This window comes from Heptranchias perlo, chromosome X (assembly GCF_035084215.1).
Source record: "Heptranchias perlo isolate sHepPer1 chromosome X, sHepPer1.hap1, whole genome shotgun sequence".
NCBI lineage: Eukaryota > Metazoa > Chordata > Chondrichthyes > Hexanchiformes > Hexanchidae > Heptranchias > Heptranchias perlo.
This window is the reverse complement of record NC_090370.1, coordinates 7,147,488-7,168,741: the sequence shown is the minus strand read 5'-3', so window position 1 is coordinate 7,168,741 and position 21,254 is coordinate 7,147,488. Positions and strand designations below refer to the sequence as shown.

General features: G+C 45.5%; 1 protein-coding gene across 17 annotated transcripts in view; it reads left to right on the top strand.

Annotated features, from left to right (window-relative positions):
* Positions 1–21,254, top strand: part of LOC137307229 (partner of Y14 and mago-like) — a 155,343-nt gene that overhangs the window by 26,689 nt on the left and 107,400 nt on the right. For 14 of the 17 annotated variants that reach the window (XR_010959082.1, XR_010959081.1, XR_010959076.1 and 11 more), the window contains exons 1-8: positions 7,750–7,871; positions 9,288–9,379; positions 12,331–12,461; positions 13,082–13,294; positions 14,201–14,446; positions 14,700–14,843; positions 15,644–15,811; positions 16,982–17,115. Coding sequence is in view for 2 of the 17 variants with exons in the window: in XM_067976653.1 (XP_067832754.1) it covers positions 7,764–7,871; positions 9,288–9,379; positions 12,331–12,461; positions 13,082–13,294; positions 14,201–14,446; positions 14,700–14,843; positions 15,644–15,811; positions 16,982–17,115; positions 19,195–19,428 (1,470 nt within the window). In the remaining 15 variants the exon portion in view is untranslated. Of the gene's footprint in view, positions 1–7,749; positions 7,872–9,287; positions 9,380–12,330; positions 12,462–13,081; positions 13,295–14,200; positions 14,447–14,699; positions 14,844–15,643; positions 15,812–16,981; positions 17,116–19,194; positions 20,442–21,254 lie in introns of those variants that run through there. The other 3 variants (XR_010959071.1, XM_067976653.1, XM_067976654.1) reach the window with 3 other exon arrangements.

Below are 21,254 nucleotides of genomic sequence, written 5' to 3'. Positions count from 1 at the left end.
TGTTGATCTTAGTGTTCTTGAGCTAGGGAGGGGAATAAAATCTGTCAGGGTTCACATTCCTGATCACTATCCAGTGACTCCTATTGAAAAATGCTTGTGTGTGGTTTTGGGTGAGGACAGGATCAGGCTCGTCTCTCACCTGTCCTGGTCACCTTGTGCTATTCAGTATTGTCTGTTCAAGAGAGCGGGCAGGCAACCTGCTCCTAGGCTCTGCCAATGCTAACACCACTTGAGTTAGCAGTTAAAAGGCGCACAACATCTCTTCAGTCTTTGAGGACATACCTCCCCCGATGTGATGGCGATCGGAAATTAGTGTATGTGGAATGGGAAACATGGCCTAGCATGTTGGAATACAAAGTGCAGAGTGAGCTGTACAGAAGAAAATCGAAAAAGCATAAGCCAAGGCTGATGTGCATATTTCCCTCGCTGGAAGTCAAATTGGGAGTTATTTCCATTTTCTAATAAAATTGCATTATAGAAAATCACTTTCCAAGAAAAGAGGCCATTCCCATCCACTTTAAGACTGATATTTTTGCTAAGTTTTGTCCCAGGCTATTGCGATGCATTGCTGAGATGTAATAGCGACGACCCAGATTTGAAGCAATTCTTGTGTCTCCATTTCCCAAAACAAATGAGTTGTAAAAGCAGAAATGTTCTGGTCTTCAGCAGTGGCATTCTGCACCAAGTGGAATGGTAAAGTACAGGTTTTTATTACTTATTTTAGGACATCCTACACACGATTGATAATATCCGTTGCCATGCGCAAAACTCCAGGGGGATTGGAGGGACAATCAACAGCCACTTGGTGAGCAGTGCCTTGCTCTGCATTGTTAGTAGGAATTGCCAACGAGGGTCTTGTCCCTACAAGACAGGTCGGAGATGGTGCTTTGGACGCCTCAGTGCTGACCCATATGTTTAGCTCCTGATTGCTATCCAGTGACCCTTGCTAGCAAGTGTGTATGTGGACTTTTGCGCACAGGCAGGATTGGACTTGGCTGTAAACCCCAATGTCTATCCTCGCACGTAAAGAATGTCCAACTGGATGAGGTGCTGGAAATCTGCTTGTCAACTTTTCTTTTGAACCTGTCTCCTCACATCAGAATAAGTAGAATCTCAGAGTCACAGTAGTGTGTGATTTGATACATGTATCAGTGCAGCATTCCCTGATTTAAAAAAAAGCATAATGCGGAAATATTCCGGTACACTCTGCTTTTTGTTGGTTAATTTGGGAGTGTTGGTCCCAGGCCGTTGTAATTGCTAATTCCTGATTCAAATCTTTAGTTGGCTAAGTCGTGTTTATACAAGTATCTTTACAGTGAGACTTGGGAAGAACAGTTACTATGACTGCACTGAATCATATCTCGCTCTTTCCTGCATGAATCATAGAGTTCACAGTAACAGTGGGAACATGCTACGAAGTTTCCTCATGATGCAGAAATTAACCAGTTTCTTGACACTTGCAGTCCTTGAAATAAATCACTTCAGGCACTTCCAACTGACTGAAGAGGCCACAATAGGCTGAATCAGTGAGCTTTGGAGCCAAAAGAAGGGAAACAAGTAGAGTTAGCATGAGTGAGGAAGAATAATGAATGTTAGGATGCATGCAGGACAGTAGTGGGTGTTAGGATATACTGTAGATGTCAGCAGGACACTAGTGGGTGTTAAGCCATACAGAACATGCATTCAGGACTATAATGGGAGTTATGCTACATTGTATGTGCGTGCAGGGCTGCAGTGGGTGCAGCAATATAATGTAGGTGCAGGCCAGGGTATAATGGGTATTGAATATAATGTAGGGGTGTTACATTGAACTAGTTTTGTGGGGAGTGGGAACCTTTAGTTCAATGCCATTGCTGCAGATTTAGATGTCGTGCCATTAACTGATTGCTGGTGGTGCCAAGTTTCATTTTGCAACAACCATTGTTTTGAATTGGGCCAGTTTTGATATTTTACTGTAAACCCAGCAACATTGGATGAAAAAATGTGTTAAGAACCGGCCAACTGGCCAAACAGACTTTTACTGCCGTTTTAAATCAAGACTAAAAAATGTACAGCCTAGTCAAAAAGCACCAAAAAAACCAGACAGATAGCAACCCTGGTACCAATCTATGCAGTGTGTTTACTTCCTGAACAATCAACAACCCAACAATGCTATTTCTATAAAAATATTGGTTGCCAAATACTGTCCAGGCCATTGTTCTCTCTGGCGTGCTTTGCATATTGGAGATAACCTGTGACAATGGCGCAGTAGATTCGAGCACCAAAGCAAGCTTTCCTGATGGCTCAGCAGGTCTATTCCATGAGTAGCTGAGGCTTACAATGCAAGAAGGTCCTAGTTATAACCTCTGGTCTGTGTTGAGTTAGTTGATTTGAGCCAGAGTAGTGATAGGATTGCTTCAATTGTCTTCAGCACCCCTGAGCTACGGAGTGGAAAAAATCAACTGGGGATCCTGCTCCAGCAACCCTTGCTGGAATTGTGTGTGTGCGTGTGCGAGAACATTGGGTGAGGGACAATGTGAAAAGTAGTCACTAGGGTGAGGGACTGCAGGTGCTGCCTGTGAAGCATATCCCTGAAAGGGATCAACGCCCACCAGGAGAGGAGTGAGAGAAAATTGGCAAGAAAAATATTTATAACATATTAAAAATCTTGCGTCTGTATACACTTCCTGTCTACAACACCTTACTTCTTGCTGTCATGTTTTTGTCACACATTTGTGTTAACGTTTTCCTATTATAAATTCTTATGTCCACTTTTACAATGGAAACTGCCTATGTAAACTTGTCACGCTGTAATTACACCCTTCTGCCTGTGATGGTGCTACAGTGCCTCTTCTGTGTCTCCCAGCTCCTCCATCTGTACTGCAGAGAAACTGCTATGCTCCAACCAACTCCACCTTTCTGTTTCCCAAATTGCCCTATGTTTTCCTATTTAACTATAAAGAATGTAAAATCAAGATATCATATGAAAATAAGGACAGAATGTATGACTTTAAAATGGGGGCTGTATTATGTCTGCATGCGCTGCTCCAATTATCCCTTCTTTCTAACCCTGCTTCACCTGAAGACTATACTTGATCTTCACTCCCCGTGTGCAATGCCATGGGATCTTTTATGTCCACCTGAGAGGGCAGACGGGGCCTCGGTTTAACATCTCATCCGAAAGACAGCACCTCCAAAAGTGCAGCATTCCCTCAGTACAGCAGTGTTATCCTAAATTATGTGCTCAAGTCCCTGGAGTGGAATTTGAACCCACAACCTTCTGACTCAGAGGTGTGAGCGTGGGAGTCTGAAGATAATGCGGGCTGTGCACCTCAAAAGGCTGAATCTTCCAGCAACTCATCTGCTTGCTATTAGTAATCTGAAAAAACCCAGCTCTTTTTGTGATTCATGCTTTGTTGACAGTGCACCTCTCAAACAATCAACTCTTCGACTCGGAGCAGTCTGTTTGTTCCTCATGCACAGGGTGTTGCTGATCAGGGGGTGGGATAGGAGTGCTGAGGAATTAAAAAATTGTTACATGTCCCAGACTCCCAGCTCAACCTCCGATAAAGTGCTGGCTCCTATTGATAACATCTTGCAAAATTGCAGAATAAATGCTAAAAATAGTGCTGAGGATTGTGAATTGTGATTACCTGGACTCGTTTCGCGAGTGATGTTTAAAAACTTCTAGAAAAAGGATGTTTTCATCCCATGTTGGAGCTGGATTACAACCCAGGTCTCAGAAATAAAAGGCCCAGTGGTGTCAGTGCTTCCATGGCTTCTCTCTATTTTGTAACCAGTGATACTGCTGACTCCATTTTAGAAACTAACTTGATCTCGAGTGTCCTTCTCAGCCATGGCTAATTAAGAGTGTGGGTGGTGTCATCTAGTTGGTAATCGAAAGAAAGAACTTACATTTAGGCAGTGCCATTCACAACCTCAGGACATCCCAAAACACTTCACAGCCAATAAATTACTTTCTGAAGTGAAGTCACTGTTGTAATGTAGGAAAAATGGCCACCAATTGGCGCACAGCAAGCTCCCACAAACAGCAATGGGATAAATGATCAGATAATCTGTTTTGGTGGTGTTAGTTGATGGATAAATGTTGGCCAGGATACCGGGAAAACAGGACAAACCAAAGAATAAGAAATCCACGAAAATACACCTGCTCGTTTTCTCTATTCTCTGCCTCTTGCCGAAGGTGCTGCCTCTTGCTGAAGGTGCAGACCTGGAGTGAGCATAACTGCCCTTGACATCAAGGCAGCATTTGACCGAGTGTGGCACCAAGGAGCCCTAGTAAAATTGAAGTCAATGGGAATCAGGGGACAAACTCTCCAGTGGCTGGAGTCATACCTAGCACAAAGGAAGATGGTAGTGGTTGTTGGAGGCCAATCATCTCAGCCCCAGGACATTGCTGCAGGAGTTCCTCAGGGTAGTGTCCTCGGCCCAACCATCTTCAGCTGCTTCATCAATGACCTTCCCTCCATCATAAGGTCAGAAGTGGGGATGTTCACTGATGTTTGCACAGTGTTCAGTTCCATTCGCAACCCCTCAGATAATGAAGCAGTCCGTGCCCGCATACAGCAAGACCTGGACAACATCCAGGCTTGGGCTGATAAGTGGCAAGTAACATTCGCACCAGACAAGTGCCAGGCAATGACCATCTCCAACAAGAGAGAGTCTAACCACCTCCCCTTGACATGCAATGGCATTACCATCGCCGAACCACCCACCATCAACATCCTGGGGGTCAACATTGACCAGAAATTTAACTGGACTAGCCATATAAATACTGTGGCTACAAGAGCAGGTCAGAGGCTGGGTATTCTGTGGCGAGCGACTCACCTCCTGACTCCCCAAAGCCTTTCCACCATCTACATGGCACAAGTCAGGAGTGTGATGGAATACTCTCCACTTGCCTGGATGAGTGCAGCTCCAACAACACTCAAGAAGCTCGACACTATCCAGGACAAAGCAACACGCTTGATTGGCACCCCATCCACCACCCTAAACATTCACTCCCTTCACCACCGGCGCACCATGGCTGCAGTGTGTACCATCCACAGGATGCATTGCAGCAACTCGCCAAGACTTCTTCGACAGCACCTCCCAAACCAACGACCCCTACCACCTAGAAGGACAAGGGCAGCAGGCACAGAGGAACAACACCACCTGCACATTCCCCTCCAAGTCACACACCATCCCGACTTGGAAATATATCGCCATTCCTTCATCGTCGCTGGGTCAAAATCCTGGAACTCCCTTCCTAACAGCACTGTGGGAGAACCTTCACCACGTGGACTGCAGCGGTTCAAGAAGGCGGCTCACCACCACCTTCTCAAGGGCAATTAGGGATGGGCAATAAATGCTGACCTCGCCAGCGACCTCCCACATCCCATGAACAAATAAAAAAAGGACTCTTGCTGAAGGTGCAGACTCTTACTGGGGTACACTTACACTTATGGTGGGAGCCCTCTGGTGCCTCACACAAGTGGCCAACCTTGTCTTCACCTGACATCCAACGAGGAGTCTCTGGTTGGTGATCAGGAGTGGCAACCTTGTTTTATTTTGCCCCTCGCTAACCCAGAGCACCGAGGCCAATTGTAGAGATCAGCTGACTCAGCACAGAGTGGGGATTGAAGTTGGCACCTTACTGGTCCATGTGCCTCAGTACCACACCACACAGTGCATTTAACCATTGAAAGTGAAAAGATATGAAGGAGATTAGAAAATAGAAAGTGGTGAATGAAACAAGAGAAATGGACTTGTGAAAGAGTTAATACGCAGTTGCACATGGAAGTAGCGTATGAGCCAAGCTGACAGCTGCATGTGGGATACCCAGCTGTGGTCCCGCTGCACGTCACCAAATATTAATGTCATAGCAGAGAACTTGAGTCACTTCCCAAAGTAATAGTTTGTTTCCTTTTTTTCTGCTTTTACGAAAACCCTTAGCTGCAGAAATTGAGTGAGTCAGAACCATGGTCATTCAGCTTAGTAAAATATTGGAAATGCTCAACAGTTTTGCAAGGGTTCGGAGGCCAAATTACATTGCTGGCAGTCTGTGAGAAACTGATGTTCTGTACAGCGCAACGAGAAGATCTGTTATTTATTGATCATACTTCTTCCCGTCGCAGTGTCGATGGACTAAAATCAGTGCAGATTTTATTGCTGTTTGATAATGGAGCTTCCTGCAAAATGGCTCCTGCAAGATGTAACTTCACTCGGTATTTTGCAACTAGTTAATTCCAATGTCCCAAAACCCCAATGCTGCTAAATTCCCAAAACTCACTTATCATTGTAACTGCTGACAGACAATTTCAACATGAAAATTAAGAAGGTTATATATAATATATTACTTCTTAACATGTTCATTGCAGTGTTAGTTGTGTAACCTGATGGAATTCCTGTTCATTCAGAAGGTTAAGGATTACACGTAAAGGGCGATTTTAACCCTAACCACCTGGCAGAAACCGGGCAGGCTGGCAGTTAAAATTGGCTGGGAGACTTACCCACTGCTGTCCTGCTCCGTTCCCGCTGTCTTCTGTTTTGACCTGTCTTCTGAGCAGGCAGCAAGGATGCTCGCCTGAAGCTGGCGGGGGTCCTTCTTTAAACCTGCAGATCGGGGCCCGATGACGTCATTGGGGCCCCAACTGCGATTTTAACTGCTGGTCTGAGCGGGGAAACTGTTGTGACTTTCCTGCCAGGTGAAGATGGTGGGAAGAGGACCTGGGTCAGAAGAAGCCCAAACAGAAAGGTTTATAAACTTTTTTAACTTTCCTCGGGGCGGGGGAGCCAGGAGGAGCAGCAGTGCTTCTCTGGCTCCCACACAGAAAGTTTAGGCCCCTCCCCCTATCCTGGGCTTTTCCCCCCCCTCCCCATTCCTGAACTCAAGACCCCTCCCTGTGACTTACCTGAGTGCTGGCGACCGTTCGTTCGGTCCTGGCCAGTGGCCTCCTGTCACCCAACATTGGGCGGGCAAGTGACCGGGGGCATGGAGATGAGGTACGGGCATTAAAATCGGCCTCACGCTGATGAGGTCAGGCGGGATTTGGCACTCACCTCACATTCACTCCCCCCCCCCCCCCCCGGTTCTTCTGAAAGTCCTGACTTGTGGGGTCCAGTTATACAGATGCTGGCAGCGCTCCTATACTTCACCTAAGTGTTCACGTGTAAACCTGGGCAATGTCAGCAGGAGGGCATCACTACCCAGTCCAAATCCGTTCTCACCCAACACCCAGCTGGATTCACTGGATAGCCAAGTGGGTGGGAAACCTGGCTAACTTTCTTTCCCTCCCGAACCCAAGGGACTGTGGCCAATTGTCGCCATCTCATGACCTGGCCTGCGTGGCTCCGGCCATGCCACATGGTGCAGTTACCCGCTGGGCCATCGGGGGGCTGCTCCCGTCAGTTGTGATATAACCGGAATGCTGTTACTAACACTAGTAAAATTCAGAGGAATATTACACAAGTACAGGATAGTTAATCAATCCTAGTAATTTTTGGAATAAAATCAAATGTCTTAGCAGTTTCTATATTGGTGCATGAAGTGACCGGAAGCTTTAAAGAGCTCCATGTAAGACCTGTAGGATTACAGAAGTGATACCGTCCCTTTAATTGAGTGCAAGACTTTGTGGGGTACTAGAAGCTGAGTCAGACATACTTGTCCTCAACGTCACTGACCGGCTGCTAAGTGAGTGTTTATAAGGGAGGAGAACAGAAGTAGCTGAGAGGTTACTGAAGTTTTCCTGAACTGTGGCAAAGATTTGTTCCTGCAGCTTCTCATGATGTTTGATGTGAGAGTCTGTCTGCGCCTCGGAATTCTCTCCACCCTGCTACTGCACTCTCTGTCTGCTGCCATACCCTTGGACTTGGAGGAGCAAGAGGCGATGGTATAAGTTTGGTTTATTTTCCTGTTATTTAGATAGCTTTTCTGCAGATTATCCACCTTTTCTCTCCTCACTCAGGGCCGTTTGCACACTTGTGTCCTTTCCCCCCCTCTCCTTGATCTTGAGTATCTTCAAGTTTACTCTGTCCAAGCACCAGGTGGTGCATTTTCTGTGTGATGAGGCAACAACTAGTGAAATTCTGAAAGATGCTGGCAGGAATAGCTCTGATCGGAAATCATCTTTCCAGTCATTGAGAACGATCATTTCCTAGGAAGGTTCCAAGTTCGATCCACATTCTGTGGTGTGTTAGCTGGAGGGGCAGGTATGGGCTCTTCAATGGCCTTTGGACTAGAAAGAGGAAAAATCAGCCAGGATTCTTGCTCCTGCTGCAAAGTGTGCCTGTGTATTTGAGGATAGGATCAGGCTTACCTGTAATGCCCCCTGTGGTTGAATAGTTTGCCACACTCACTGCCCATTCTCGTACATGAAGAATGGTGACTGGGGGAGGTACCGCAGGACGGCTGGCACCTGTAGGACTGTACCCCACCTGACTAGGGGAGATGAAATCTTTTCTTACAGACAAGAATGATCAAACCATGAACTTTAGCCGTTTCCTCCTAGCATGTTTTCCACAAGAGGTAATGTGCCTTTTGGCGATTAAATTGCAAAAAATGTCTCTAGCGACAAAACCTCCCCAAAGTTTACTGTTGGTGCGGTTTTGTGTGTAACTACACCTGTTTGAAATCATGGGCCAAAAGCTAAGCGAATTGAAAGAAGTGCCCAGACCGTGCACCGGGGCTGTGCACAGCTACGGAAACGGTGACAGACACTTAACAACATTGTGACATGCTCCTCCAACTTCTGCTGGGCTAGACCCTGAATGTGCAGCGCAGTGATGCAGAGGGTTGAGTGTCAGTGTGAGGTGGGAGGACACAGTTGCAATGACCCATGACCCATGCTACTGAGTTCCCGATCTTGGACATACTTCTCTGGGTGGACACCAAAGAGGAAAGAATCAGAAGGGAGAGTCATTCCTGGGCTACTTTTTCACATCTCCTCGCGGTTCAGAGAGGATTTGGCAGAAGACTGGAGCAGGCTGCCCACACTATAACCAAGGGAGACCTCAGGAATGGGTAGAAAATTCAAAGAAGTGTACTTTTAATTTGTTTCCCCTCTCAATTTTCCTCCCTCCTCTCATGATTCTATTTGGGGTACAGTTGCACAGGAGCCTTCAGGAGAGGAGGCAGGAAAGAGAGGGGTGGGGGAAAAGGGGGGCGGGGAAGAAAAGAGGGACAAAGCAGAGTGACTTTGAAATCAGCCTAACTCAGCTCCTGATGGTGTTGCTCTAGAAATGTAGGTGAAACATAAAGTCCATTTCATTTGCTTTGGTGACTGAACTGTTGAAATTTCTCTCTGCAGAATTACCTGGTGACGTACGGCTATATGGATAAACCAGCTGAGAAGTCTGACAAACCAGTGGAACAGTGGGAGGACTTCATGGAAGCCCTCAGGTATTGGGTGCCTGTGGGGTGCTTTTCATTCTGATCTCTTTTTCATCTTCCTCTTTACTTGATTTGGAATTCTTTCTCCGTGCTCTCTGCTGTTTGTTTTCTGTGCAGACTCCCATATTTAGCTCCACCAGCAGCTGGCCCTGTTAACCTGGAACCAAGCCAGCTCCGTGTGGATCGAATGATAAAGAAGACCAAAAGCAATGATATAAATATTTAGAGGAGCTTTTTTTCCATGCTCAGAGGTCCCGGAAGCAGCATCAGCAGGGTCATGCTGACTGACCTGCAGAGAGGGGCCACTTCTCCTTGAGGAGTTACCACTATCTGCAATCCTCTTTGCCAAGCTTTTTTTTTTTCTTTTTGGCTTTCAAATGGCCCCATTTTTAAGCCACAACTAAATTTATGAAAGTTTCATGTATCCTTGAAATAACTGAAGTTTCACTTTGTCTACAGAACCATATTTTTTGTCTTCTCTTCTCTCCTGTTGACTCATTACCATGCTCAAGTGGCCGTTCTTCGTTTATGAGTTTGTACGATGCAGGCTATTTGACTGCAGGAGGCACCACAGCCGAGTCCAATCCTGTCCTCACCCAAAGTCCACACTTCCAACAGGTCACATGGGGTAGCGATCAGGAGCAGGAATCCTGGCTGCTTTTCCCCACCCTAGTCCAGGAGCACTGTGGTCAATTGTAGGCTGTCCTTGTAGGGAGCATCACGGTTCCTGAGGCACAGAAACCCTGGAAAAATGGCATACCAGTACTGCTAATAGTGGTGGTGTTTTAGAAGTGGTGGGATCAGAAATGACTGCGTTTTGTAGCATATTGTGAATTCTTGTTAGTTACTGAGATTATTGCAGTTTTTGGACCATTCATTAAAAATAATGACTGGAATTTTCTTATCACAACTCTACTCAACAAAAGCCACGTGCCCTAGTTAATGCTTAAAACATCCATACTGGTTATCCAGTAGTATATTTTAATTTAAGGCCCTTTTACCGAACCAGAGTGCCATAGGCTGCAGATGCATGGCTCTTATGCTGTCAGTGAAGCTCCTGAACATAAAGGTCTGGGCCTCTGTAGACCCGACAGCAGAAGACACCCACTTTTGGAGTCACTCTTCCAGGAACCAAATGGTGACATTAAACGGTCTTGAACACCTCCAGCCCTTTGTCAGATGAAATGTTATTTTCGTGGCTCTTCAGTTGCGAAAGGTTGGCCACACCTGTACTGGAGGCTAGAGGTGAGAGTGTGATCACCTTATCAGACCACAAATCTTTTACCGTAGCCTGTCCAGGAAGTCCTGACCAAAGTTTTGTATGCAACCAACAAACAGATTAACTGCTCGTTAACATGACTGTTTGTGGGCAGTTGCTGGTGCGGACTGGATATTGCACCGACCTACATAATATGTGAAGTACTTTGAGACGTGGTGTAGAGAAAATTATGGGGTGCACCTGCGCAGTTTTCCCATGTGTGCTCTCAGCGGGCAAGAAACTGCGTCGGGAGCATAGCAGCGGAAAACTTACCCTTCTGTAAATGCAAGTGTTATTGCATTGTTACAGGAGAGTGAGACAGGTGTTAGAAGGGTTTCCCAAGATATGGGAGCTATATTCTAGACTCAATGGGACATGCATGTGTAGACTTGAACACAGGGGTAGCGTGGAACTGGGCGATAGCGGGCGTGACCTGCAGATCACCCCTTATATCCATCATTGTGTCATTTTCTTAACGATCATGTTTTTGAACAGATTCCAAAGTACGATCTCTTGCCTATTTTTAATGAAAATAAATCTTGCTTTGAACATTCATTTTAGCTATTTGTAATGGTTCTTAGTCCGAGATCCCTGAGGCTCTACCAGTTCCTGAATTCTTAAGGAGGAAGTTCTCAATCACACTCCCACGAGGCTGCATGAAGAGACTGATAACTCTTCAACTCTCCTCTTCATTGTTGAAACTCCAGCTGGAACACATGCAAACAATTATTGGGCTTCAGACCTTTATTATTACTGTTTCCCCAGTATTGAGTTACTGTTGGATACTTCATTTGGCAGGTATCGCAAAATACTGCTCGCATTCCCAAGAGTGAAAATGACCTGTTCTGGCAAATTATGTGGAATTCCTGTTTATTCAGGGGTGTAACGATCACAGGGCCAGGCACAATTTTAAGTCTGTTTATTCAGCAGGGAGCTGAAGAGCTAGTCACACTCATTGTTCCCACTTCAGTATATGGACTTCCTGTACATTCAGCAGGGCAAGGATTAACCTTTAAACAGCATAACATGCATGTGTATACTTGAACACAGGGGTAGCGTAGAAACGGGTGATAGCGAATCGGCAGCCCATTTTACATCGTGCCCGAATTTCTTTTTCCTTGATTTTAATGCTAAACAAAATCGGGCACGGTATAAAATGGGCTGCCAGTCGCTATTGCCCATTTCCGCACTACTGCCAAAGACCAATTTCACCCCCATTGTCTAGTATATACATACGTAGGTATACAAATTTATGTCTAAGGGAGGGGAAAAATCAGCCAGGCATCCTACTCCTGATCACTTTCTAATAAACCCTGCTGAAAGTGCGGCAGTGTGTGGATGACAGGGCAGGATTGGATTTGAATATGATGCCTCCTGCAGTTGAATAGCCTGCTGGCAATCATTGCTTGGGCTCACACATGAGGAAGGTCTACTTGGGCGAGGTACCAGAGGGGGGGAAAAGTGCCTGTACAACCGTAACCCAACAGGAACAGTGCTTTTGTGGAGGGGGGAGGAAAATGCAAAGAATCAGTTATTCAGCAAGCTGAAATGAACTTTATCCAGCGTTCCAGTACAGCTAAACAGAGATCAGCAAAAACTTCCTGCTTTGATTTTTTTCCCCCCTTTTTTCTGCCCTTCCTCTCTTTCTTTCTCTCAGCCTCCCATACCATCTTCATTCTCACATTCCCTTCCTTGTCTCCAGGTCTTTGCAGTCGATGTTCGGCCTGCCCACCACTGGAGCTTTGGACAGAGACACGCTGGAAATTATGAGGCAGCCCAGATGTGGAGTGGAGGACACTGTCAATCACAAGATTCTAAAGTTTTCCATTTTAGGTATATTTGTTCTTTCCTAGTGATTTTTAAAGTTCCTTTTTTTTCTCCAATGAAAATATAAAATGTATTGCTAATATGCAGATTGTTTAGTATTGACCCACAAAGAAGTTGAGAGAGTTTCCCTCTTGTTGTCTTACCCATTTAAGGTTACTCCTGGCCTCTATTTAGTCTTTCAACATGCAGCTTCCTTCATATGGGTCAAATTTGCCCATTGCCTATGACTGCAATAATTGCTGCTCAGTTTTGGGGAATTCTTCACAACTGCAATGTCATTCTTCAGCATGTCTCTGTCTCAGCCTTCAATACCCTTCTCCCTCTCTTATTTTTCAGCACCTCTCTGCTAGTGTCTGTGTCTATGCGTGGCCCGTTCCCATTCCCTGCCTTCAGCCTTTCTCTCACATCCCTCAGTCTCTCTCTCTCTCTTCCCCACCCCCCTCATTTCCCTTGGTCACCACTCAGTCCGTTCATTTGCACCAGCTTTCTCTCGCTGTCTCTCTCTCTCTCTGCCTTCTCTTCTCCCTCTTGCATTCCTCATTTCTCAGTCTTTATTCTCTCTCTACTATTCTATGTCGCAGTGCTTTTCCGTAGCTTGAATTGTCACTCTACGCATTCTTTTGCAGGTCGCTGGCGGAGAAAACATTTAACATATCGAATCTTAAACTACACACCAGACATGACTCGTAGTGAGGTCGGAAAAGCCATACAAACAGCATTCAAGTACTGGAGTGATGTCACTCCCCTCACTTTTCAAGCAATCAAGAGTGGACGAGCTGACATTACGATCCGTTTTGCTCGGGGAAGCCATGGAGATAACGTGCGATTCGATGGGCCAGGTAGGAGAACTGCGAGGGCCCTGTAGCTAACAGATAGGAGTGAGATCTGTTTCAGGAGCAGTATAAGCCTAAGCGAGTTATGAATGGAGTGAACCTGATTATGGGCCAAACATTTGAACTCACCTTTGACCTCAATGGTTTCAATTAGGCTGGGTTTGGATTTTTTGATGAAGAATTTAGTTGAGAAAAGCACCAGAACCCAGACTGACAAAAATTGGCAATAGGAAGGGTGTTTTCAGTTGTGCAGTACTAGCAAATCAAATCCAGGTATAAATTTGAAAGTTCAGAGTGAGGCCATTTTTTTCTCCCCACCCTCCAGTTATTCAGGACTTTCTCAATTACTTGAGTGGATGATAGAGCTATCAATTCTCAGTCAGTAGAAATAAGAATCACTCATTAGAGATGAAAATAAAAACTACAAATGCTGGAAATGTAAAATATCAAACAGAAAATGCTGGAAATACAAAGCAGCATCTGAAAAGAGAAAGACTGGAATCAGTTTTTAAATGATGCCTTTGAACGTCCACTAAAAAGGGAAATAGCCTACAGTTACTGCAAACATCTCCAGCAGTATGTGAGGATATGTGGGACAGACAACCGATAGGAAGAGGTTCAAATTTCTTCACTAGCACCTCTTCTGATAGACTAATATTTGCATTTATATCAATACAGAGTCCTCGTCAGAACTAGAAACTGAAAGATAAGCCTTTTACCTGTTCAGTGCTACCCTTTGTAGCACTGAACAGGTAAAAGTAAGGTTGAGAAACTACTAGATTGGAGGCAGTGGGGAAGATCTCCGAAAGAGATGATGCTGCTTATTTTTCAGACTGTCATGGATCCCATTTTTTACAGAGAATTTACTTCAAACCGATTTGAATTCTATGTGTGTCTCACTTTTCTCTCTAGGTCGGACCCTCGCACATGCTTTTACCCCTGAGGATGGGCGGGCCCATTTTGATGAAGATGAGACCTGGACAGAAGGAACAAATCGAGGGACAAACCTGAGGTTGGTTGCAGCCCATGAGATTGGACATGTCCTCGGACTAGGCCATTCCAAGATCGACAGTGCCCTAATGGCACCACTGTACCCTGGGTATAACCCATTTTTCAAGCTACACTCAGATGACATAAAGGGAATACAAGCTTTATATGGTAAGTAACAGCCATTTGTCTTTATGACATTTGTTCAATCTTCCTCTCCCTAGCCCAGAGACTGAGGTGAATTATAACAGCCCCAACTGAGATCAGTGATCTCAGCACTTTCCAGTGATTGAATCTGAGGCCTCTCTGAGGGCTTTTCTGGTTGAGGCTCTCTCTATTAATGAAGGGGTTGAATCAGCCATCCTTGTAAGTTACCAGGAATGTATTGAACATGTTGATCGTCTTGTTTTTGGGAACTCCCCAGGTAAACGAGAGGCAGACAGCGAGTCAATCATCGTGGTGCCACCAAACATCACCACATCAGTGGCACCAAACTTCACCACATCAATGCCACCGACCAGCGGGAAACCAGATCCCTGCATGGCAGACCTCGACGCCTTCATTCTCAGTAAGTTTCAGATGAAAATGAGTGGTGGGCGACGGTGCCACTGTGTAGAATAACATCAGTCGTACCATATTCTGATCACCTGTACCCTACACTGTTAGTGAGGATACGTGTCAGCTATGGCTCAGTTGGTAGCACTCTTGCCTCTCAGTCAGAAGGTCATGGGCCCCACTCCAGAGACTTGAGCACATAATCTAGGTTGACACTCCCAGTGCAGTACTGAGGGAGTGCTGCACTGTCGGAGGAGCTGTCTATCAGATGAGACGTCAAACCGAGGCCTCACTTGCTCTCTCGGGTGGATTTAAAAGATCCTGCAGTGAAGAAGAGCAGGGGGGTTCTCCCTGGTGTCCTGGTCGATATTTATCCCTCAACCAACATCACTAAAACAGATGATCTGGTCATTTATCACATTGCTGTTTGTGGGATCTTGCTGTGCGCAAATTGGCTGCCGCATTTCCTACATTACAACTGTGACTACACTTCAAAAGTACTTCATTGGCTGTAAAGCGCTTTGGGACGTCCTGAGGTCATGAAAGGCGCTATAGAAATGCAAGTCTTTCTTTTTCAACATAATTGATCTCACACTGTACTCTGGGGATGAGACTTTGCAAGATCTGATTTGTCCAGGGCAGGACAGTGGCACAGAGCCCTACAGCACTAACATTCATGCCACAGAGTGGAAGGCGCAGCCTCATAGACCACAAACACTGCATGTACAGAGGTTGGCAGCGACCTGACTGACCATAGAGTACCATACATTTGTGAATAATTGCATTTTACTGATTGCGGTGTTTTCTCTTTAGGTTCAAGCCAGAAAGGGTATGCTTTCAAGGGCGATTACGTTTGGATCGTTAGTGATTACTATGGTGCTGGAAATCCCATAAAAATCAACAGACTGTGGAAGGAATTACCTGGAAATCTGGATGCTGCCGTCCACTCACAGTACACAGGGAGAACGTACTTCTTTAAAGGTAAGGCTGGCTAAAGACTTCAATGATGGGCGAGAGGAAGACAAATGCCCATTTTGCTTGGCTTCTCAAGTTGTGCAGTTGCTTTTATAAGAAAAAGATGGTTCAGTGGTTAAAAGCATGAGTAGTGTAGTACTGAGCCAAACAGACCAGAAGGACCCAGGTTTAGTCCTTGGTCTGCATCAAGTTAGCTGGTGCAACACCACGGGTGCTCCAGTTGGCCTCAACCAGGATTTCAACTCCTGATTATCCTTGCTAAAAGTTGCACCTGTGGGTATCAAATGAGTCCCTCCAGTTTTCACTGATAGATACTGACCCACAGAGTCCCTCCTGTACCATCACTGATAGATACTGACCCACAGAGTCCCTCCTGTACCATCACTGATAGATTCTGACCCACAGAGTCCCTCCTGTATCACTTTAAATTGAGGCTCAAGGTTGCAGTACCTGTAGGTGCCTCGTGGTACTGCTGAGAATAGGGAGTTTGACAGGTGTAGCAGCACCATCAGCAGGTAAATATTAGTGCTGCAGCTGTTTGTAAAATTCTGAGGACTCTTAACAGCTGTTCAGTGTTGATTTCAAAAATAATAATTTTAATGGATGAAAAGATAAATTATCAACGTCATCTTCCTTTTTTTCCCTATCTCTTCTCCTCCTCTCCTGAAGGCACTGACACCCTGTTAGGTCAAGCACCAGGCCCCCTCCAATATTGTCCCCACCTCGTGATAACTATTCACACCCGAGTCATGACAATGAGTGTCGGCAGGCAATTTGAGCAAAAGAGGGGGGTGGGAAATCACAATCCAACCAAATACTGTCGTTCCCCTATATCCACAAGCACAATCCTAGCAGGGGCTACTTGATGGCGAACAGGAGCTGGAACCTTGGCCGATTTACCCATCCCTACGCCAGCAGGGCTGCTTCAACGGGCACTGAGGCCAATTGTCGCAGCCCCAGCACTGCCCCAATTGAGATCAGCTGACTCAGCGCAGAGATTGAACCTGGGATTTTTTTAGTCTGTACGACTCAGCTAATCATTCACTGAGCCCATAATAGCTTTCTGTAATTGAATAAGTGGTAATATTCAGTCTGATAAATTCACTGAAAGAAAGCAAGATATCGTGAAAGCTGCGTTTTCAAAGGTTAGTTCATGTTATTCCAATTTTGTTACAGGTGATAAAATGTGGAGATACAGAAACTTTGTTCTGCAAAAAGGATTTCCAAAATCAGTGACACTTTATGATCTGCCTCCTAACCCAGAGGCTGCCTTCCAGTGGAAGGGCAACAGACAGATTTTCATTTTTAAGGTATGATCTTTCCACAGTTCCAGCACACATACTGTGCAGTCCAGCCCCAAACAGTTCCAGCACACATACTGTACAGTCCAGCCCCAAACAGTTTTGGCACACATACTGTGCAGTCCAGCCCCAAACAGTTTTGGCACACATACTATACAGTCCAGCCCCAAACAGTTCCAGCACACATACTGTGCAGTCCAGCCCCAAACAGTTCCAGCACACATACTGTACAGTCCAGCCCCAAACAGTTCCAGCACACATACTGTACAGTCCAGCCCCAAACAGTTCCAGCACACATACTATACAGTCCAGCCCCAAACAGTTCCAGCACACATACTGTGCAGTCCAGCCCCAAACAGTTCCAGCACACATACTGTGCAGTCCAGCCCCAAACAGTTCCAGCACACATACTGTACAGTCCAGCCCCAAACAGTTCCAGCACACATACTGTACAGTCCAGCCCCAAACAGTTTTGGCACACATACTGTACAGTCCAGCCCCAAACAGTTTTGGCACACATACTGTACAGTCCAGCCCCAAACAGTTTTGGCACACATACTGTACAGTCCAGCCCCAAACAGTTTTGGCACACATACTGTACAGTCCAGCCCCAAACAGTTTTGGCACACATACTGTACAGTCCAGCCCCAAACAGTTTTGGCACACATACTGTACAGTCCAGCCCCAAACAGTTTCAGCTGAAAGTAAGACTCATTATGTAATTACAGGAAAAGGTGGTGAAATCAAGTACAGGTCATTTTACAGCAGAATTAATTATAATCACATCAAATCTTTGTATTTGTCACCACAGTGAAAATAAATGTTTATTTATGTATTTCTGGGATGTGGGTGACACTGGCTAGGTGGCATTTATTGCCCATCCCTAGTTGCCTTGAGATGGTGGCGGTGGGCCAACTTGAACCACTGCAGTCCGTGTGGTGATGGTGCTCCCACAATGGTGTCAGGCAATTAAATAGATGGTTACAATTAGATGTACTAAGTCGATTCTGACCTTCTGCATAATGATACGAGTGATTGCTTCATAATCGTACTCCATGAATTGTAGGTTGTTGTCCCAGAGCTGCACGACACTAGAATCTGCCAGTTTCAGGTCCCAGGGTTGTCTCAACACACTGGTCTGCTGACTCCAGAGGGTCCCAGAGTTTTGTGACACCCTCCATCTCACTCCAGCTTCCTGCATCTCTCTGCCAATCTGATGCAACAATCTGCAACTCTAGGGAAGTCTCAGAGCAGTGAGACATCCTGATCTGCCCTTTCCCTGACCACCCCACACCTGAGTAACAAAGCACCACGAGCATTAAGACAGGCATTATAATCATTGTGGAAGTAAAGTTTGCCCTCACATAAGCAGAGTATCGTGGTCTATTTGCATATTTTACATTGAGTTCAGTGATGCATTTTGGTAGGAAGAATGAGGAGAGGCAATCTAAACTAAATAGTACAATTTAAAGGGGGTGCAGGACTAGAGAGACCTGGCAGTGTACATACACAAATCTTTGAAGGTGGCAGGACAAGTTGATACGGCTCTTAAAATGCATGTGGGATCATTGGCTTTATAAATAGAGGCACAGAGTACAAAAGCAAGGAAGTTATGCTAAACCTTTATAAATCACTGGTTAGACCTCAGCCAGGGTATTGTGTCCAATTCTGGGCACCACACTTTAGGAAGGATGTCAAGGCCTTAGAGAGGGTGCAGAGGAGATTTACCAGAATGGTGCCAGGGATGAGGGACTTCAGTTATGTGGAGAGACTGGAGAAGCTGGGATTGTTCTCCTTAGAACAGAGAAGGTTAAGGGGAGATTTAATAGAGGTGTTCAAAATTATGAAGGGTTTTGATAGAGTAAATAAGGAGAAACTGTTTCCAGTGGTGGGAGGGTCAGTAACCAGACGACACAGATTTAAGGTAATTAGCAAAGGAGCCAAAGGTGAGATGAGGAAACATTTTTTTACGCAGCGAGTTGTTATGATCTGGAATGCACAATCTGAAAGGGCGGTGGAAGCAGATTCAATAGTAACTTTCAAAAGGGAATTGGATAAATACTTGAAGAGGACATCTGTTTTGCTTAGGGCGATGGCTACTGGCAGTGGAATGAAAACAGGTGGAACGACCTCAGCAGTTATCCAAAGAAAATTAGGAACCTGTTCACCAGAGCTCCATCAAACCTTGATGCTGCAATCACTTGGAAAAATGGCAAGATTTACTTGTTCAGGGGGGATCAATACTGGCGTGTCAACAATCAGTTAATAGCAGAAACAGGATATCCAAAGAGCAAATCCAAGGTTTGGATGCAGTGTTTGTAACAGGGCGACGTATACACATTTATTGGTCAAATGTTGAATACCTGTCAGTCAACTGGGGGGAAACACAAAGGGGCCACTGATGGATGTAATTTATGGGATGGATACATTTCCTGGATACGTACATCTGATCGTTTTATACCGTGGAGAGGACCACAACTGAGCCTGTCGCAACACATTTGATCTCTGAATCTCAACAACCATCATCACGAGACAACTTTTATCACATGTTCCTAGGATGGATTCAGTGCCGATACTCCAGAGGGAAAAGACCCAGACAAAAAGGCATCAACGTTGATGGAGAAAAGGAATTCTTTCTCCCCGATATTTTCTTTTTATTCATTCATGGGATGTGGGCATCGCTGGTGATATGTAAAGTCATCTTTTTGTTGGATCAATAAATAAGAAAAGTGGTAAGTGGTGATTTTGTGAGAGCCCCTAACTGATTGTCACTGATCTGTGTTTGGGACAGGCCTCACCCTGGGCCTCAACCCCTGCCAGTGTACAGTGCTGAGACTCGACTAGTTCACCCTCGGGTAACATCAGTTTTATCTTCACATTTGCCTACTTTACCTCCTGTGATATAAATACACCTTTGATACACAGTGCTGCAGTCTGATCACCAACAGCTTTTCAGTATATTAATGCTATTGGTTCCTCCCCATCATTTACAGTTGTGTCAGCCTGGGCTAGATTGGTATCACTCCAGCTTCTGGGTCAGAGGTTGTGAGTTCAAGTCTCACTCCAGCATTTGAGCACATAATCTAGGTTAACACCTCAGTGCAGTGCTGAGGGAGTGCTGCACTGTCGGAGGTGCCGTCTTTCAAATGAGATGTTGAACCGAATCTCTGCGAGCTCCTGTGGACATAAAAGATCCCATGGCATTACTTGAAGAAGGACAGGGAGTTCTCCTGGTGTCCTGGCCAACATCCCTCCCTTAACTATCACCACCAAAACATGATGTGGAGATGCCGGTGATGGACTGGGGTTGACAAATGTAAGGAATCTTACAACACCAGGTTATAGTCCAATTGTTTTATTTGAAAATCACAAGCTTTCGGAGGCTTCCTCCTTCGTCAGGTGAGTGTGGGCACCTCCCTCTTCACGCAAAGAGGAGACACCTGCCCGTTCACCCAGAGAGGGGACACCTCACTCTTAACCCAGAGAGGGGACACTTCCCCGTTCACCCAGAGAGGAGACACCTCCCCCTTCACCCACACTCACCTGACGAAGGAGAAAGCCTCCGAAAGCTTGTGATTTTCAAATAAAACAGTTGGACTATAACCTGGTGTTGTAAGATTCCTTACATTTGACCACCAAAACAGACTAACTGGCCATTTATCTCATTGCTGTTTTGTGGGATCTTGCTGTGTGCAAATTTGCTGCCGCGCTTGCCAATATAACAACAGTGACTACAGTTCAAAAGTACTTCATTGGCTGTAAAGAGCTTTGGGATGTCCTGCACCATAACAATCAATGCAAGTTCTTTCTTTCGATTAAAGCAAAGCTTCTCCATTTCTATCCTGTGGTCCAACTACATGCTCTCAAGCTCCATTCCATCTGTGTCATCTTATTCAACAAGAAAAGATTCTTTGTCTTCATACCATGTTATTAAAGTAGTCTTTAAATGCTACTGTGTGCCTCTTACATTTCATTGATCACTTGTTTCTTCAGTAACTTTCCCACTTGTTTAATGGTCACAAGTTTGGAATGCATAAAAAAAGTGGGCAGAACGAAAGTATAAAGATGTCACACACCTCCCCCTTCACCCAGAGAGGGGACGCCTCCCCCTTCACCCAGAGAGGGGACGCCTCCCCCTTCACCCAGAG